Source organism: Poecile atricapillus, chromosome 5 (genome assembly GCF_030490865.1).
Source record: "Poecile atricapillus isolate bPoeAtr1 chromosome 5, bPoeAtr1.hap1, whole genome shotgun sequence".
Classification (NCBI taxonomy): domain Eukaryota; kingdom Metazoa; phylum Chordata; class Aves; order Passeriformes; family Paridae; genus Poecile; species Poecile atricapillus.
In genome coordinates, this window is record NC_081253.1 from 11,877,834 (window position 1) to 11,896,029 (window position 18,196).

Genomic DNA, 18,196 nt, shown 5'->3' on the forward strand with positions numbered 1-18,196 from the left:
GTGGGTACACAACAGACTGTAGGCAATCTGTGTATTCAGAATGGCTACAGCAGCAAAGACATACACTTTAGGACCCAACAGAATTAGCTTAATGAAAGGCTGACAGAAACAGTCAGAGAAGAAATACAGTTCTTGGTTGCTGCTGCTCTTGTGGCAGCCCTGCACTGAAGCCCTATCCAAGGTCGGGGCCACTGAACTCTGTCCAGTAGATGCATGAGAATGGACAGTGGCTGTCAGGAGAATTGCTCAGTCTGAATTACAGAATTCCCCCATCATTCAGTTTTAACCACTTGCCCCCTTTCCCCCTGGAGCCAATCCCAGGTTTTCTGTTGAACACATCTCTCAGCATTTTAAGCTGTACACAGCAAGGCAGTGCAGGGCAGGGAAGCTAAGAATGTGCTTGTACTGGTTATGTTCCTTTTCCTGGAAAATGTGAACTGAATGAAAAACATTCTTTAAGAAGATTCCTGCCCCTCCAGGGTGGACAGAGGAGATGACTTCATTGGGGCTGTTCTCATTCTAATTTGTCTGAGACTTTGGCCACACAAACTATATATTTTTTCAGTGCGCTGAGGTCTGCTGGGATGCTGGCATTTCCTCCTCTTCATTTACATGGTCTTCCCATAATCTAGCACTAAGACAAGCTGAACTGCACAAGGACTCCCTGCCAATGCCACTTGGGGCTTGCTTACAGAAGACCTCTGGAGAGCGATGGGAGGTGCTCCCTGCCCTTCTCCTCTGCCTATGAAAGGGCTGAGTGTGCTACTTCTGCAGAACTGAGCATTCCTGCCAGCCCATAAATCAAGTAGCCAAACTCCATCCCAATCTCTGATCCACTGCAGAAAAGCCCCATACTCTGCCTTTACAGCACACACAGGGCAAAGAGCTGTATTTCATCAACTGAAACCTTAATATCAGAGGAGAGTCGTTACCTCCTGGATAAAACAAAAAAAAACAAAAAAAACCCACAGCCAGAGTCTTACTAGTTCTGCAGCTTGGCTTCCCCATGTTTACACCAAATGACTTGTTGAACTTCATTATATACAAAGTATTTCCATAGATCAGAGGCAGGGAGACCTGTGCAGCTAACATAAAATAAATTACCACCCCGTGATAAATGGTTCTATTAGCAATCCAGATTGTTAAACTCAGATACAACAGGATGAAGGGAGCACTGCCCCATTCATTCTCCCTGCGGCAGATACTGAGTTGTAAATAGGTTATTTTGTGTGTAAATAACACATTAAAACTCAGCATTAGCCGTGTCTTTTGATAGAGAGGAAATTGTTCCAAATAAATAATTTCGGACAGGAATGTAAAATAAGCCAGATTTAATAGTGCATGCCTGCTGTAGCTGTGTTAAACATGACTAAAATGATAAACCCCAGAATATACTAATAGTAAACTATGCTCTGACATCAAAGTAATGAGGCTGTATTTTTACCCAGCTTTAGAAATGCTAAAATTAGTCTTGACAGAGCCCGACATCAGAAAAATGTTTCAAACATAAACACCATCAATTTGGGAACTTGGAGTTTGTGTCATGCAGAGGGTGGGGTGAGAGGGAAAGGTGCATTCTGGGCCTTGTTAAAGTTGGGCAGTTAGCATTTAGGAGAATCTGTATTTAATTTTTATTACGAGATGAGAAACCTATCTTCTTAAATATCTCTGCCTTTGAAAGAATGGCTCATTTAAATTTCCCCTACAGCCATATGCCTGGGCTCCCTCATGCCTGTAGGTATGGAGCACGTGTCAGTGCCAGCGTGGAGGACACAACCCAGCCTCACTCGTGGTGCTCTGCACCAAACCCTCCTACCCTACACAGCAATATGGACTTAGCAGGTTTTCCAAACTCGAATTGTTACGAGTTGCCCTTCCAGAAGTAGAGACAATAAACCCAAGAGCCTCTTCTGCAGATCTAACTTGTCTATAGTTTCTACATACTGCCATTATAAACAGTTTCCATCTCAGTCACACATATAGATGTGCCCCTACTGCAAGAGAAAATCGGAGATTTGACTCCTTGGTCAACATGATTTATGGAAAAATAGAAAATTAGGAGAGACTTTCCTGGTGTGATATCTGTGAGGCCAATTTCTGAACATCTGATCAATGAGTTACTATAAAAAACTGTCAGAGATGATGTTTAAAATGGCAGCTTCAGAAGACTAAAAATATGGGATGCAAATTTCTAGTACAAAAGGACTCTACTGCCAGCATCAACAATATCGATCTTTTTTCCTACACCCATAACTTAATTTGTTAGAGGCTGGAGATATTTGGGACAAATACCCAAAGCAAGAGAACTAGAAATGCAAACTGAACATAGTATCGTATAATGATACAGTCTAAATAATAATATAATTAAACAGTTATTCTTCAATTATTTAACTAATATTCGGTTTATTCCTTCAATTAACTAGAAATAAAACCTTATGAATCTATTAATTCCTACAAGTGAAAAAGAAAACCTTATGATCTGAGAAACATGCAAAACATGCTATGATGGCACTCCTTCTGTGTGACTCAGTAGAATAAAGGAGAAGAAATGCGTTGCGAATTACATTTGGCTCTGGAGAGAAGCTTGGTGATTTGCAGCACTGGCTGAGCCTCACTGCCACTTTCTCATATGCTAGTACAAAGAGTAAAACTTTTGCAATATATGAAATCAAGAGTTTGTCTTGGATGAGAATACAGACTTGCTCGTATGGCCCCAAAGCAGGGTGGGGAGCTCAGAGGCCCACCCTTTAAAGCTGATCCCCCCCTCAAGCTGAACTTCCTAATTAATCTCCAAGCCTTGTTTGCTTTCGAATGTAAAAATATGAGCATAAATACTCATAGTTGTGGCCTGTTGTGAGTAATTACTCTAGTTTAGGGAATCAAACATGTTATACTAGCATGAACACCATGTAAGTAGAGTCTCATTTCTACCCAGCCTTTTTGTTATCACCTGCTAAATCACACCTTGCAGTTAACTCATGTTAGAAGAAAACTTTGTATTAATTTTTCTACTTCCAAGCACACGCAGAAGCATGCTGCTCGCTTTCAGGAGCCTGTATTTTGTCTAGCTGAAGTTCAAAGGAAAGCCCTTCAAACCACAAGAGCACGTGCATCACCTGCAGAGTCCTGGGGCCAGCATCCCACCACACACTGCTCCACGGCTGCCCAGTTTGGGTCATTTATGAGCACTTTTCTTCACAGCATGACATAGATTTCACTCTTTACATCTCATTACACAACGCTTTCATCACAATTCTCCTGACATCTTCAAACAATCCTCAACATACTTCTCCACTTCCTCCTAATAAAAGGAGAAATATTGAGCCCATAAATCACTTTTTTCCAAAGGTGAGAGCACACTGCTAACAGAACATATTATCCTGGACGCTTAAAAACCAATTAGGTTTCCAGGGATGCCAAATGGGCTGATGGACACTCCATCTTGGGGCATCCTCATTTGGATCTCTGGAAAGTTCGTGACTGCTTCCTCAGTGGAGGCACTCCCAAGACAAGTGCCAAGTGGGGAGAAGGTGTTTATTCGTAACAGCACATCTATGGGTTGTGAATTTTAGCATATGCTTGGACCATGTTGGGGAAAATCAACCCTTCAGGTCTACCAGTCACTGAGATGATACCTCAAGTGGGCTGCCTCAGTAGTTCCTATAGCCTTTGCTTCTTCAGGGATCTGCTGGGGGATGCCAAACTTCTGCACCTTGCTGTCCCCCTATTTCCACTTCCTGGCAAGCATTCCTTTCTGCCACTTTGTGCAGTGCTCACAAGGAAAGTGGCTCAGACCCATCCAGGACCACGAAAGTGTGTTTCCTTCCAAACAATTTTGTAAAAGATTTCTGGTTGCTTTCAAAAAGAAATGTATGAAACACATGGAGTTATACCCCAGATTATAATCTAGCCACTCCTACTTTATTCTGTGCATCTGAATCTTCACAGGTCAGTTGGAAAAAGAAACCTGAGTAGCAAAGTTTATGAAAAAGGAGAGATAAAGCAGATTTAAGCCTTTTTGGTCGGAAACTGTCTTCAAAACTCAGGCAACAAAAAATTCAAACTCTCCAGCCAATCTAGGTAAGAAAGAGAGAAGCTCACAGAAGAGCTGTTCAGTTTTCCTGGGGTGATGAAAAATCACCCTGCAGTGAAGGAAGGGGAGGGGACAGGTTCATTTTGAGGTAGACTCTGGCTAGCAATAACGTGTATTTCAAAAAGGAAAAAAAAAAAAAGCTGCCTGCAAAGTTTCCACAGCTGGGGTGTGTGTCTTGTCACATCTGAATTGGTGCAGCCTCTTCTAAGTTTGTCTCCTTATACCCTGTCCAGAGAGGACACCCAGTCCCCAGCGAGGGCAGCTATGGTGGCTTCCCAGCGGGCACAGCCTTGCCCACAGCTGTGTCAGCATGATGGGCCCTGGCACAGCTCTGGAGATCCACCAGCACACATGTGCCAGAGATGGGGTTTGCCTGCCGCAGTGAGCAGGAGGAGGCAGGAGCAACATCCCTGCATGTTCACCTGCACACCAGAGTTACACCCACCAGTAATGGCTCCATGCCTGCAGGTGTCCACAAGAGCTTCCCAGATGACTTCAACAGCAGCAAGACCAAAATCTTGCTTAGCACACTGACTTGAACAGGAATGGCACAAGTGGAGGTGTTTCTCTATGAATATTCTTGCACTGGGTCTGGATATTCCCAAATTCCTCTCTAACCATGAAATCCCAGCAGCAATGACTGAAGCCCATGCAGTCTGTTTAGCTCATTAGCAGGATCACAGCTGGCACACAACACCCCTTCCTGACCAGGATAATGAGGTGCTCCCCATCTCCAGCCAGCCTCACCAGCCATTCTTTAACTCCACCATGGAGAAGTGGAGGGCACAGGACTGCCAACACTACTCAGCACCAGTCAGCTGGTGACAAGCATTGATGAGATGCCCAAAGTACCCCATGGCCACCCCTCACCACCCATCCCCTCCCTCACCCCAGCCCAGTTGTCTGGTGACCAATCACACTACAGTGACATTTAGATGCCACACAGTGACACAGCTTCCAGTTCCTCTGACAGCTAAGAGCCCCAATAAACTCAGTGTGTTCACAGGAAGACAGATGCCACCATACTTATTAAATTCTTACAGTCTAATGAAAAACACCCCTGCTGCTTTCAAATTGTGGAAAACGTAAAGTACCTCCTTGTGCCACTGCTGCTCCTGCTGCTGCTAAAGGAGTGGGTTTCTTCCCCGTCTCTGTAAAGCCATTCCCCTCCAGAACAGCACCTTTCCCTTCTTTTTTCCCAGCAGCTGTTGAAGCAGAAGTTTCCATCTTAGACAGGCATCTTCCAGCTCAGGAACCCTACAGGACATAGAACAAAACCACATTCCGGTCACCACTCACAAAACAGGCAAAATCAGCTCCATGAAGCAGAAGATGGTTTGGCAGAGTTCAGAAACAAATGGCAAGCAGCAAAAAATTCCTGTGTTCCTAACTCCAGCAGTGCAGCCAGTCTCAGCAGTCATAGGCACAAAGGCCACAACCACGTAGAGGACTGGGTGTTCTCACATACCTACAAAGATCAGGACCAAAAACCAATGCCCAGCTAAGCTTGGGATACACAGTAAAGTTTCCAGGTCCAAAAGGCTTCCCAGGGTTATAGGATAGGTGAGATGCAAATATTTAGCACACATAAAACAGATCTTCCCATCATAGGAAAAAACTCAGCTAAAAATTTCCAATAAAATACAGATAAACATATACTTTAAGTGGTTTTTTTTTCCTTCCCACAGTGGGTGCTTATGCTGTTTGCTGGTTTGGAACCAGTGTCACGATCAGAACTTTTCAGCAGTGCTTACAGATAAGCCACAGAATGTCTGTCACATCCCATCAAGTTCTCACTAGTGAGGTCTAACAAACACCAATCCCTCTCTCTCCCAAAAAAGTTCTTCTATCCTGACCAATTGCATCTGAAAATCAGCTACAGCTTTACCCTCATTACAAATGATGAATTAAATGCCATGAAATATCCACAAAACAAGAAGATACCAAAGTACAAATAACCTGGGGTTTTAAACTTAGGTTGATAAAACATAGAAGTTCCTGAACTTTTTGTCAGCTTGATAATTTCTTCTTCGTGATTCAGACTTAAATGGTCTCCCAAAAGCAAACATATGGGTATCCCAAATGTAGTGCAAAAATGGTGTTTCTCTAAAATAAAGAGGCATACTTTGTTTCTGAATGCAAATACTTTTGTTCCCCTCATTTTAACTTGTTTGATTTCACGTCTCCACCCGACTCCTGCTTGCACTTAACCAGCACAGTTACCTGGCACTACCAGCCTCAGGCTGATCTTGGGAAAACCCACTGCTAATTCTTCTTTCCTTTCTAATTTTAATGCAGATCTGCAATTTCTCACATGCAAAGTTTCAAATGCAAATTTTTCAGCTCCTGAAATACTCTGGAGCACACTGGCTGTTTACCTTACTGGAATTAATGGTAGCAGAGGAATATCTGGGAAACCAGAAAACTTGTTGTGTGTGTGCAGGTAGTTTTATCACCATTGTGCCAATTCAAAACTTCCCTCCCTTTGCTCTGGAGGACCGACTGACTCCTGGGCACATTGGACTAAAAGGTAAACTCTCCTAAAACTTCCAAAGCACAAAGATTTCAGGTCCCCGTGAGGGATCTGGTGCACGCTGGTTGTGTAGGACTGTCACTGCCACCTGGGCTCTGGGAGAGCTGAGTCCCACCACCAGCCGTGTGCTGCAGCCCGAGCAGCTCATCCCGGGAGCCTTCAGGCACAGCTCGCATTAATGGGACAACAAAGTGATGGATCTGTGGGCACACTCTGCAGCTGTAAACAGCAAAGCTCACACTGGAAATGACAGGACCCACAATTACAGGCTTTACTGATGACACAAGGCTCCAGTGAATACTGAGGTGGCCCCCCAAGGTCCTGCCCCGGCATGTGCTGGGCTTGATGGCAAACATGGGATGGGTTGCTGGGGGCCAGGACTTTACAGTTGTTTAATCCAGGAATCAGGTTGGGTTACAGACCACGTATGAAATAAATACACCCGAACTGCAGGAGTATTTGACCTAGGTCTGACAGCATGGGCTTCTGTTCGTTAAGCAAATAAACTTCAGAGGCTCTCTTACTAACCCCCCACCTGTTTCTTCTTAGTCCCTCCTTTCAAGGCTTTGCACTTTTGTTTGAAACCAGACGCTGGCCCTCGCACCCCAACCCCCCTTCTCTGGGTACCCTGACCCTGGGGGCAGCTCTGGGGCTGAGGGAGCATCCTGGGGCACTGCAGAGCTCAGCAGCCGGTGAGGGGAAGGAAGGAACTGGTAACAGGACTTGTTCTGTGAAATATGCAGGTTAGAGCCATGTTTTTTTTTTTTTCCAGAGATGCCTGAAGCAAAATCTCTACATCCCTGCCACAGACACCTCAGTAGGGACCCAGTTTTTCAGATGTGTCATTTATCCAACTGGAATGTGACAGGAGATCATGCCTGTATTTGAAAATCGGGTCCTTCCAGCTGTAATGGTCTCTTTTCAGATGAATTATGAATTAAAAAATTATTCAAGTGTTTGTAATAAGTGGTTGTATTAAACAGGTAAATCCTCAAATACCAGATTAGAAAAAAAAAATAAAAAAATAATGCAACTACTCTAATCTCACAGGATTTAGGGTAATAAGTCTATAATTATTTTTGCTTCGTAAAGGTGCCTGGGGCAGAGCAGGATGACTATGAGGTTCTGAGCTTTTCCCCAAGTCAGCAGCAACCAAAAATCATTTTCCTTTCACAGCACCCCACAGGCAGAGCTGATCATCCCATCCCAGGAAGACACAAGCATCCTTCCTGCCAGATCCTGCACCACTCAGCACCTCTGCCCACAGACCAGGACACAGAACAGTGAGAAAAGGAGCACCAACACTGATTTCATACCCCACCTTCAGAGGTTTCACAGACAGTGGCCAAGAGGTGGTGACCAGCAGCCTTCCAAGTGGTGCAATGTGTGACCAGGACACAGCACTGGAACTCTGGAGATTTAGGTCCCCATCACGGACCTGCTACAGTCTCCTCAGTGTCCCTGGGCAAAAAGCTTAACTTCTCTCTTGCAGCCGGTTTCCACAGCTATAAAATAGGAAATAGTACTTTGCCCTATTTGCAAAGTGCTTTGAGATCCTTTGAGGCACAAGGCTATGGAAGTGTTTTTATTACCAGTATAGGAAGATATATTGGTGGAGGCAGTCAATCCACACTATCCAAGAGCACAACATTCATTTTTTAAGCAATGCATACTTTGCTTTCTGTTCGATGCTAAACTTTTTCCACTGCTCTGTGCCACACAGAATTTATAAATTCAATGACAGATTAATCTTAGCAGTGAGCCATTTGGCATGAAAAAGGGTTTCACAGGGAGCCTGCTTTTTCCTGTAAAGAGCATGCATTTAGGAGTGACTATACAGAGAAAGACCCTATGCACTTATTCAAGCACAACTCTCTGCCCTCCGTCATTACTCAGAATTAGAAAACCAGAATGGATTACTCAGACTTTTCCTAAGGTTTGTAGCTTTCTCTGCAGGAGGAGAGCTGGGTAATTGATTTTGACACTAATACCAGCACTATTCATATGCCCTGTAATATAATTCTGCAGTGACACTAAAAAGGCAGCCATCTGAGATCTGAACAAGGAAAGTGCTATATGATTTGCCCTAGACAACCCCAGCTATTTTAACAGCTGTGTTGTATATTAAAAGGGAGAAATCCCAACAGAATTAAAAACAACAAAGTCACATTTGCCTTTGAGGAAAAACAAGAAGCCATAAACTTGCCTAATAAAATGATCCCTCCTGCTAAGTGCATGAGGAATGGTCTAAAGTGCTGTCCGAAAATGCATGTCTCTTTGGAGAGCATCAGCCTGAGTAGGACTGCTGACAAACTTAGGAATTAACAGATACTCATCAGTCATACCCTCTGCATACCCTTTTTTTAAAAAAAGTAATTATTTCCTTCTGGAGTATTGGTCTTTCATCAGGAAATCCCCTTCTCCTCCCCTAGACAGAGCAGAAAACTTTTTTTTTCCTTCTCTGTGTAAAATTAATGACCAATTTTGCCTATTTCTGCTCAAAGATTAAGCAGCACCATGGGAGTGATCCTCTCTGGCAGAGGGCAGGCACTGCCAGTGACACTGTGACTCAGATCCAATCCTGAATGCCACCTTCAAGCCCGGTAGCCCCACAGTAGGGGCAGAAAGGGATTTCCAAAGCATGATTCCAGAAGTCATCTCACTTTTTGAATATTTTGGGCTTTCTCAGACCAGTGTGTATTGTCTGTTCATTCCGAGTTATCTCCACCTGACCTCCCCATACACAGCCCTAGCAGTGCTAGTGAGGTGTCATCACCTCCAGGGGACACGCTGCGCTGCGCTGGCTGCTGACACCAGCACCACAGCCAGCATGCAGCTCCAGGGCTGCTGGCTCCTGGCAACAGTGATGGGAGCTGGGATAACCAAGGGCAGCCTCTGCACAGCTCTTGCCAGGTTTGCGCTCAGACACCCACAGGGAGACACACCACCCCTATGTAGGTACAATCCCAGATTTGATAGCTTTTCCTGGAGTGCTGCTTTAGTCAAGATAAACAAGGACATATTCTCTCCATCTCTTCTTATGCAGTGGACTATGTCATACAGCTAAAGCCTTCTGAATACATGATCTACTTATGAAATTCAGCATGAGCCAACTGCTCTGAACATTGGCTTAATACAGTGGCTGCTGTGATCCTTTTCAGTCTCCCAGGGTTTGAGCCAAATTATGTTCTCAATTACACGGAAGTAGCAGCAGTTAACCCGGTGAAGTCATAGGCTCTGTACCACAGCAAAACTTGACCCCTCTTATTTTCTTTTATATCAGCAACAGCTTCAAATTACTACAGAAAGTTTTTTCTGTCTAAATGCCACTACTAAATCTTGGACTATCCAAACATGCTGTCTGCTGCTGAAGGACCTACAACTGTTTACAGAATATCAATCTCAGGTAAAAGCAACATAAATATTAATTCAGAACTAATCACTTTTGAGGTCCTCCTGACACAAGGTTTCCCATCTTGACATTTCTTAGGAATGGGTCTGCTTGGGCCAATCCTACAGGGTTGATTACACATGGAATTAGAGTTGTACACTGGGGCAGTAGCTCTGTCTGCGGGCTTCCCCTCTGCAGGCTCTGTCCTGCCCCTTCCCCTCAAGAAACCTTCTGTGGTGGGTCCCTACCAGCTTTTGGGAAGAAAGGAAGCAGAGACAAACCCATGCTGGCAGAAGCTAGGAGGGCACAGAGCTGCTCAGGGCTTATTCTATTTTTCTACCCCCTACCCTGACTCCTGCTCAGAAAAGAGTAATACGAGGCTGCCAAAGGGAGGGAGGAAGGAGCTGTGCTAGCAGAAAACAGGATAGGAAGACACATAAGTTCTGCCTGCCTAGTCCCAAAGATAAGGCTAAAATTCCTGAGAAATCTGGGTGTTCACAAAGCTTCACCAAACAGTTCCAGCCCATGGCAAAAGTTGTATCACTCAAAAAAAAAAACCCAACAAAAAACAAAGAGGGGGGAAAAAAGAGGCAAAAAATACCCCAGTAGAGTTGGCAAAACTGAAATAGTTATACAGGTTCTGGAATGTACAAAGGCTGAAATCAGAGACTTAGCATCTCTTTTGAACTTCAAAAACAACAAGTCTCTTCAAATCACTCCGTTAATTGGCTTTAAATTAGAGTTCTAAGTTTAATGAACAAATCCTTCGCGTACGGCATGAAACGGATATGCTTCTAGATTAACTTCCTGATCAACACCATCTGCCATTTCCATATGGCAGCAGCAAACCAAAAGCATGAGGAAGAAACTGCTCTGCAATACTGTGAGGGGTCAAAGTGCACCCAGAACTGACTGGTGCTTGGTAGTGTCGCCGTGTACTGTAGAAACATCACCTCCAACCAGCTCCAGAAGTCCTGGGATATTTCAGGCACAACTCCCTCCAGGAAGGTAAAGAAGGGAAAAATGCAGGGTAGGAAGGAGGCATGAGGGAAAGAGGGTTGTTTGCAAGGATGATTGGATGGATGTGGAAAGAGCAGCAAGTTCCTGAAGATGGACAAAAGCCTGGAAAACAAGAAATAAGGATATAGGGGGATGACCTGAAAGACTTACTGAAGGGTATTAGTGATTGAAGCACAGACAATGGCAAATCCTGTGGAGACAGAGAAGCCTGGAAAAGAAGAAGCAAAAGACAGCAGGCAGACCTGATTCCCCGAGAGATGGAGATACATGCACTGGTGCGGAAGGCACAACATGGCATCTCTAATGGAAGGGAAAGGACAGGGAGGCAGGGCACAGGGGGAAGAGACACAGGGAAGAAAAGTGACACAGAAGGGTCTCTGATTGAAGAAATATGCCCTGCAAACAGCTTCAAAGAATTCAGCGTTCCAGCCTGCTCCATCACTCTTTATACACGGAGTACCCAAGACTTTGTGTCAAGAAAAGTTACAAGAAAACTTTTGTTACTTGTGTTACAAGAAAAGCACCTGAAGTTACTGCTTCAGGTGGTGACAGCCATGTGAAAGGAAACCATCTCAAAAAGAGTCACAAGTGCTGCTCCCCGTGCTTAAGCTGACACTGACCACAGCAGCCTTCTACTCGTATCAAACAAGTACAGTGGAGTTAGTGGTGGCACTCAGAAATTATCACCATATGGATTGTCTGTAAATATTCAGCTGCCTGCTCAAGAACCAGCCTTCAGCAGCTCCTGGGAGACCTTCCAGCAGGAGCCAGTCACTGATGGGTCCTGGACAGCAGGGGTGCAATGCCAGCACCCACAGAGGGACAGCCAGCCCCTGGGACCCCAGGTCCTGGGCAGGGCTGACAGAGGCACAGCACTTGTGGGAGAGACGTGTCCTTCAGGAACATCTACCACAGGCCAGCCCATCCTAGGACACTCTGTGGCACCAAATGACAACACTGAGGCAACATAAATGATTTTTCCCTTTCTAAAGCCATTTACTTTCTGGGCTGCATTTATTGGAAAGGAGATGATATCAAATAGAAGAACTAACATTTCAGCTGTTTTTTCAGGTTTAGCCTGGCATTCCTATTTTTCACAAACACTAATGTCACTTTAATATTGCTATTTCATTAAAAACAAGTCTGATTTATAAAACAACAGAACATCTGAATAGTTTCCCCATTTCTGGTATATCTGCAAGTTGCCAACCTTAGAGCCTTGAACAAAAATTATCTTTCAGATGCTGGATTATAAACAATCATAATACATCATCAAAACATATGAACAGACATAAAAGCTCAAAGCCAGACACAGAATCAGCACTGGTCCATGCTGAGACATGCAGGATGGGGTACCTGACTTTCCCTCCATTCCCTCAGAAGTTATCTTTGTTTCTTACTTTGGAAGAACTGAGAAGATGGAGGAGTGGGGGCTGGAGGGAAGAGTATTTTGTGGTAGAACAGGAAAACAAAGTCATGCTTGTAATTTTACAAAACCAATCCTGCATGTCTTATCATGAGAAAATTTCCACTAAGCAAATTCCAACACGTGAAAAACCATCAGAGAAGATAATCAAGACACTCCTGCATTCAGACTCTGCATTAACATGCTGCAAAAAATATGGGAGGATGCCACCAGGTAAACAAAAATTGCTCAAAAGTGATGCATCACCATTATAACTGGTCCATGAATCTTCACTTGGGTTTTTTTAATTTGTTTGCTTTTGTTGTAAGAGTGAGAGAATTGTGGCAAAGCATCTAAGTTTGTGTTTTTGATGTAAATCCAAAGAAGCTTTCAATTTCCTGTTACACAATTGTCTGGGTCTTTTCCAGAAACAGAACTAAAAAGACCAATACTACCTATGTGTGCACACATGTATCTATTGAAGAACTATTGTTTTCATTTTAGGAAACTTCTGCACACTAAAATAGAAAAAGAAAAAAAAAAAAAAGGCAATATAGAACCCCCCAAAACCCCCCTTCATCAAGTCTTCATGCTCCAGCCAGAGCAGAAACTGCTAATAACTAACATGTCAGAGAAAACATCTGTGGTGCTTGGCAGCTATACCAGGGTGGGTTACAACTAAACAGGGTGGGTGACAGACTGTATGAAGTCCAGGGTGGAGGACCATTAAACTGTTTACAACAAAATTAGACTCTAATTGCAAATCACTAATAATATATTGACTTTTCATCAGGTTTATGAATAAAATATACTACAAAAGTAAATTGCACATACTACAAGATGAGTAGCAACTAATTCTGAACAGAGATGTTTATGTAGATTCCACAGAGCAGAGAAGGGTCAGCACAGGAGATCTGGCTACCAGGAAAAGAGCTGCCTTGGTATCGGATTCAAAGGAGTTTTTGAGAAGTGAATGTTTTGTTGGCTTGGTGGTGACTGAAGGAGAATCCTCTCAGGGTTTCACTTCCGTGCTGCAGTAGTTTGGGCACTTTCAACTCTCGTGAATGAAACCCCAAATACAAACCACATGCACTGAAGTTTAATGGGTTTGCTTTATGTAGGGGTGGGATGAGTAATAATGTCTTGTAGTGACTAGTCCATCCAGATGACATTGAACAGGCTCCAAAGCTTGGATAAGAAACCCCTCGTTTGGCTCAAGAAATGAAAATCTTTATTCTGAGCAATGAAAGATGAAGGACTGCATCCTTGCAAAAATCCCTATAGCAACTAGGTTCTTTCAGAACGTTTCATTACAAAATTTTGGTTTATTTTTAAACATTACAGTTCTGTTCATCATGCTAGTGAATTCTCCCTCCAGAGGCACACGTGTAAGCATGTAGAAGAGAGAAGCCTGGGAAGGAAACAAGAATGTAATTAAAAACAAAAAAGCAACACTTCAGTTGGCTCATTTTCCTCTGCTGAACACATACACCACACAGGCTGCTATTCCACACTTTATTCCACTCCACATACTGTCTTTATAAGACTCCAGTTGCCAGCTGAAGGGAGGATGCAGACCACATGAAATGGTTGGCAGTTCATAAACAGGAGAATGGAGAAAAATTCATCCAGATGAGAATGGGACAAGAGTTTCTCAGAGGAACATAGAGTATCTAGGGTTGGAAAGGACCCATGGAGGTCATCAAGGTCAGTCTTATGCTCACAACTAGCATTTGAAAACCCCAAAACTTGAAATATCTGACAGCTGCTTTAGTAGGAGAGGTCAGAGCTATACAGGATGTACCCATGATTCACAACAAAGCCTGGTCTGCAAGGACACAAGCATGCTGGTGAAGAAAAATTCAAGAACACCCAAGAATCTTTGCAAGGAATTTTATATGAGGAAGAATGAAACCAATACTTTGAAGATTATTCAATTTCTGCAAGCTGTGACTCAAGTTACAAGGCTATATATTTTTCCAGAAATTAAGTTAAGTAAATGGTGAATGGCAGAGCCCCTAAGTTTTCAGCAGTGCAGGTCCATCTTCTACAGAGTAAAGAAACTCTCCAATGTGGCTGGCTGTCATTACAGTGGATGGAAATAAGTCTTTCAGGAGACAGGCTAAAGTATTCAGGAGGGTATTAAGCTAATGACAAAAGACAAGGGTGAAAATGAGCACTCATTTAGCCAGAAATCAAGATGTCAAGATTAAAATTAATCAAGGTACCAAGGGACTCAAAGAGAAGAGATTCCTTAATTGTGTAGACTGTAACGCTACGAACATGAGTAATAAACAAGAAGTGGAATAGCTCCTTTAATACACAAATTAGTCCTGATTGGTATTACTAAAGCTGGTGGAAACATTCATGTGAATGGAAAGTTACAATCATTTTGTGCATCAGGGACTGGAAACAAATACAGAGTCGTGAAGCCTATCAGTGACAAATGGCTGTTGACATGGTAAATAAAGATGATTGCTTGACACCAGTGAGATGCTCTCCAAGCCTAGATGGCCTAGATAAAGATTATAGGTTCTAAAGCAACCACATACAAGGCCACACATCTGGAAAGTAATTGATTAAATGAAAACTGTCTGCGAAACACTGACTGGAGATGACTTGAAGTTTATGGTGGGCAGACAGAGGCTGAGAAGCTCTATGGAGGGTACCAATATTGAAGCCATTAAAGCAATATGTGTTTGTCTACACAGAGTTTGGGAGGCTGTAATGCCTCTCTGCCTAAGCCTGAATTGATAGTATGTACAGTTCTGGTGTCCACAGTCCAAGCAGAGAAATGAAAATTGCAAAGGCTCCTGTGCCTCACACGAGAAAAATGAGAGGCCAACAGAGAGGCACTTGCAGAATGGTTTGATCAGTGATACTAACACATACACAATTGCAAAGGCTAAGAGACAGAATTAAACTAGAGAAATTCAGATTAAAAACAAGGCTCCCAGTTTCAACAGAAAAGAGCACTAGATTGAGGCTGGTGCCAAACTTTCTAGCATGTCAGAGCTGATATTTTGTTCAGGTATTTTTCCAGGAGGTCTGCTGTAGTCTAAGACTTATCACAGGTCATGGGTCTTAAGTACAGAGGCTTAAGAACAGGAAAGTCCTCTGATGGTATTAAAGAGAAGGTTAGACTATATCAGCACCTTGATCCTCTGTGCACAGCAGGGTACTATTAATGGCTGGTTTGCAATACCCTCACATATCAAACCATCTGCATTTATTATGATTAAATTTTAGCATGTCTGTCTCTGCTGACAACCAAACTAATGTCTACCTTCCAACTTCCCTATTTTTTTCTTTTGTGGTAAGGACTTAGGACAGGTGTTTATGTCATGCCAATAGCAATGTTGCAGAATATGCATTCCTCACTATGCAGTTATCTCTACTATGCTACAAGTATTTTGATGACTGAGACAAACTATAAAACCATTCACCAACAGAATATCATGCAATCTTCACTTTCTAGCCTGCAAGAACTCAATTTCTTGATCTGGTAAGCAGCTGCCAGCATCAAAAAATGAAAGAAACAACATTGTAGTTTATTTCATTCTCTTGTTTAAAAAGCTAAGGGGAAAACCTCCCTTCTCAACCCCAGTAGTGGTCTCACCACAGCCTAGAGAAGACTGAAAATACAAGGAGGTCTGGTCTTCCGCAGCCCTGCAGTGTCTGCTTCACATACAGAACAAGCTGGGCTGACAAGCTGAACATCTCAAGTCCCCAAAACTACTGGAAAAAACCACAGGCCAGCACTGAAGTTTTAGCAAATGTCAGCAGGTTGCCATGGCTCGGGGGAAAGGTTTAGGGACCATGTTGTGCGTATACAACTGTGCAGCTGAAGCAAGTGAAGCAGAAGAACTGTGTTTGGTGGTAGCCAGGCCAGGGCCCGAGCACTGGAAACTGCATTTGCACCTGTTGAGCCCCCATACATTCTCAGAGGCTATACCAGACTTCAGGGCACAGTGACTGATTTTGCCACTAGACAAAAGAATATTCTTTTAACTATTTCATTACATAAGACTCAAATCACTAAGGCTAGCCTGAGAAGATTCTGTAAATACTGCCTCCTTATTTGTTTTTGTTCCTTGATACTTTCTAATTCAAGACAAAATGTAAAGGATTCATATCAATTCTTCAGGACAGAACACATGTACAGGAGTATGCATGTATACACACATACACATATCTCTGGTTTTAGTTATAGTTATTATTTAGTTATAACTAAACCAGTTATAACCAATATGTAACTCTTTACTAAAACAGTTACAATTTACCCTGCAGTTATTGTACATTATTTCTGTTGTATATTAATGCACATAATTACATTCTATATCCATATCTTTTTCTGCATGCAAGTTTGTTGAGTTCTTCCTTGAGAAAACAGTCAAAACAAGCTCTTTTACCTCCCTTCTACAACTTCCTCCCTGCTCCTGAAGTTTCATCTACTCTTTTCTTTAATCACCTCACTCCTCCACAACCATCTTCTAAACTATGCCACAGCCACTTGCTCTCCTTGCTTTTTCTCTTTTTTCTGGCGTGCCTTGGTCTGCCTCCCTCTAAACCCAAAATCCCACTTGTGTCTATACCTCATTCCATCTTCCTTCTTGCTCACTACAGCTAAGCTGTATTCAAAGCCCTGCTGCCTCTGGGCTTTCTCTCCACTAAATCTTACCTACATTTTACTGTCAGATTGACCTAGTTTGGGCCTAATTCCCTCCAACCACACAGAAATTTCAGTCTGTCTCTCAAATATATTATATATCATAGCAGTCTGGCCATGGTTACAAGGTAGCAAAGGGTGCCAAATGCTGTAGAAGTGGATAGTATCTTGTTTGTTATCCAAGTTTGAAACCTGGGGTGGTCCTCAGATTCCTCCAACCTCACCGTAAGATTTTGCCTCTAGGCCACCTCTGACTCCTGCTTCTCCCTTCTGCACAGTGCCTCAGAGTTTGGCACTTCCTTGAGCCTCCTGCCACTCACCTACTCATCTGAACTCAAAACACCAGCCTCTAACCCATTCATTTTCATTTACAGCAAGTTCCTTTACATTGGCTCTAATGAGTACAAAGCTGATTTCACAGCCATTCAGAATGTGGGAACAAAGAACATTTTCCTAGCTTGTCACTTTTTTCCTGTCACTTTGCTTTACATCCTTTGATGGCATGCTCTTTTGTTTTGCCTCAGCCATTGTCTCCTCTTTCAAAGCCTATCAAAGCCTACCACACTATGCTTTCAATCTCACTGGCTTCAGGAAGACTTCAGCAAATGCATAGGCACTTGCTTCCATCAGGGCCTAAATACATCTTGAGTGGGTTTGGTCATACAGGCCAGAGATACTGCCCACTCCCAGTCTCATTCAAAACTAGTTTTCACTACTGAAACTACAAACTTGGGCTGCCTTCTGTTCCATTACAGGTCTCCAAGATAAGAACCAGATCCTCTCAGAAAATCAGGAACCAGTGAACACACCTGTTCTATTTTTAGAAGTACTAGGGTTCCACAGTTAACTCTATTTTCCCTCCTGTATGGGAATAATCACTTGCATAACTCATTTATCATAACTCACCTGTCCCTCACCAAAAGAAAGATTATACTTCTTATATCCTCTTGCCATCTGCATAACACACAGTGTCAGGGAATCTTGACACTCAAAATTATACACTAGAAATACTGAAAAACCTCTTCAAGTATACATTTTAACTGTTGTCATAACCTAGCACTTGACTGAAAAGCCAGTTAGCTTTT

General features: G+C 43.1%; 1 protein-coding gene across 1 annotated transcript in view; it reads right to left on the reverse strand.

Annotated features, from left to right (window-relative positions):
* The window catches only part of GLI2 (GLI family zinc finger 2), a 189,334-nt gene that overhangs the window by 135,537 nt on the left and 35,601 nt on the right, over positions 1-18,196 (reverse strand). Inside the window, exon 2 of the mRNA XM_058840548.1 lies at positions 5,188-5,350. Within this exon, the coding sequence (XP_058696531.1) occupies positions 5,188-5,320 (133 nt within the window). The 5' untranslated portion in view covers positions 5,321-5,350. The remainder of the gene's footprint in view (positions 1-5,187; positions 5,351-18,196) is intronic.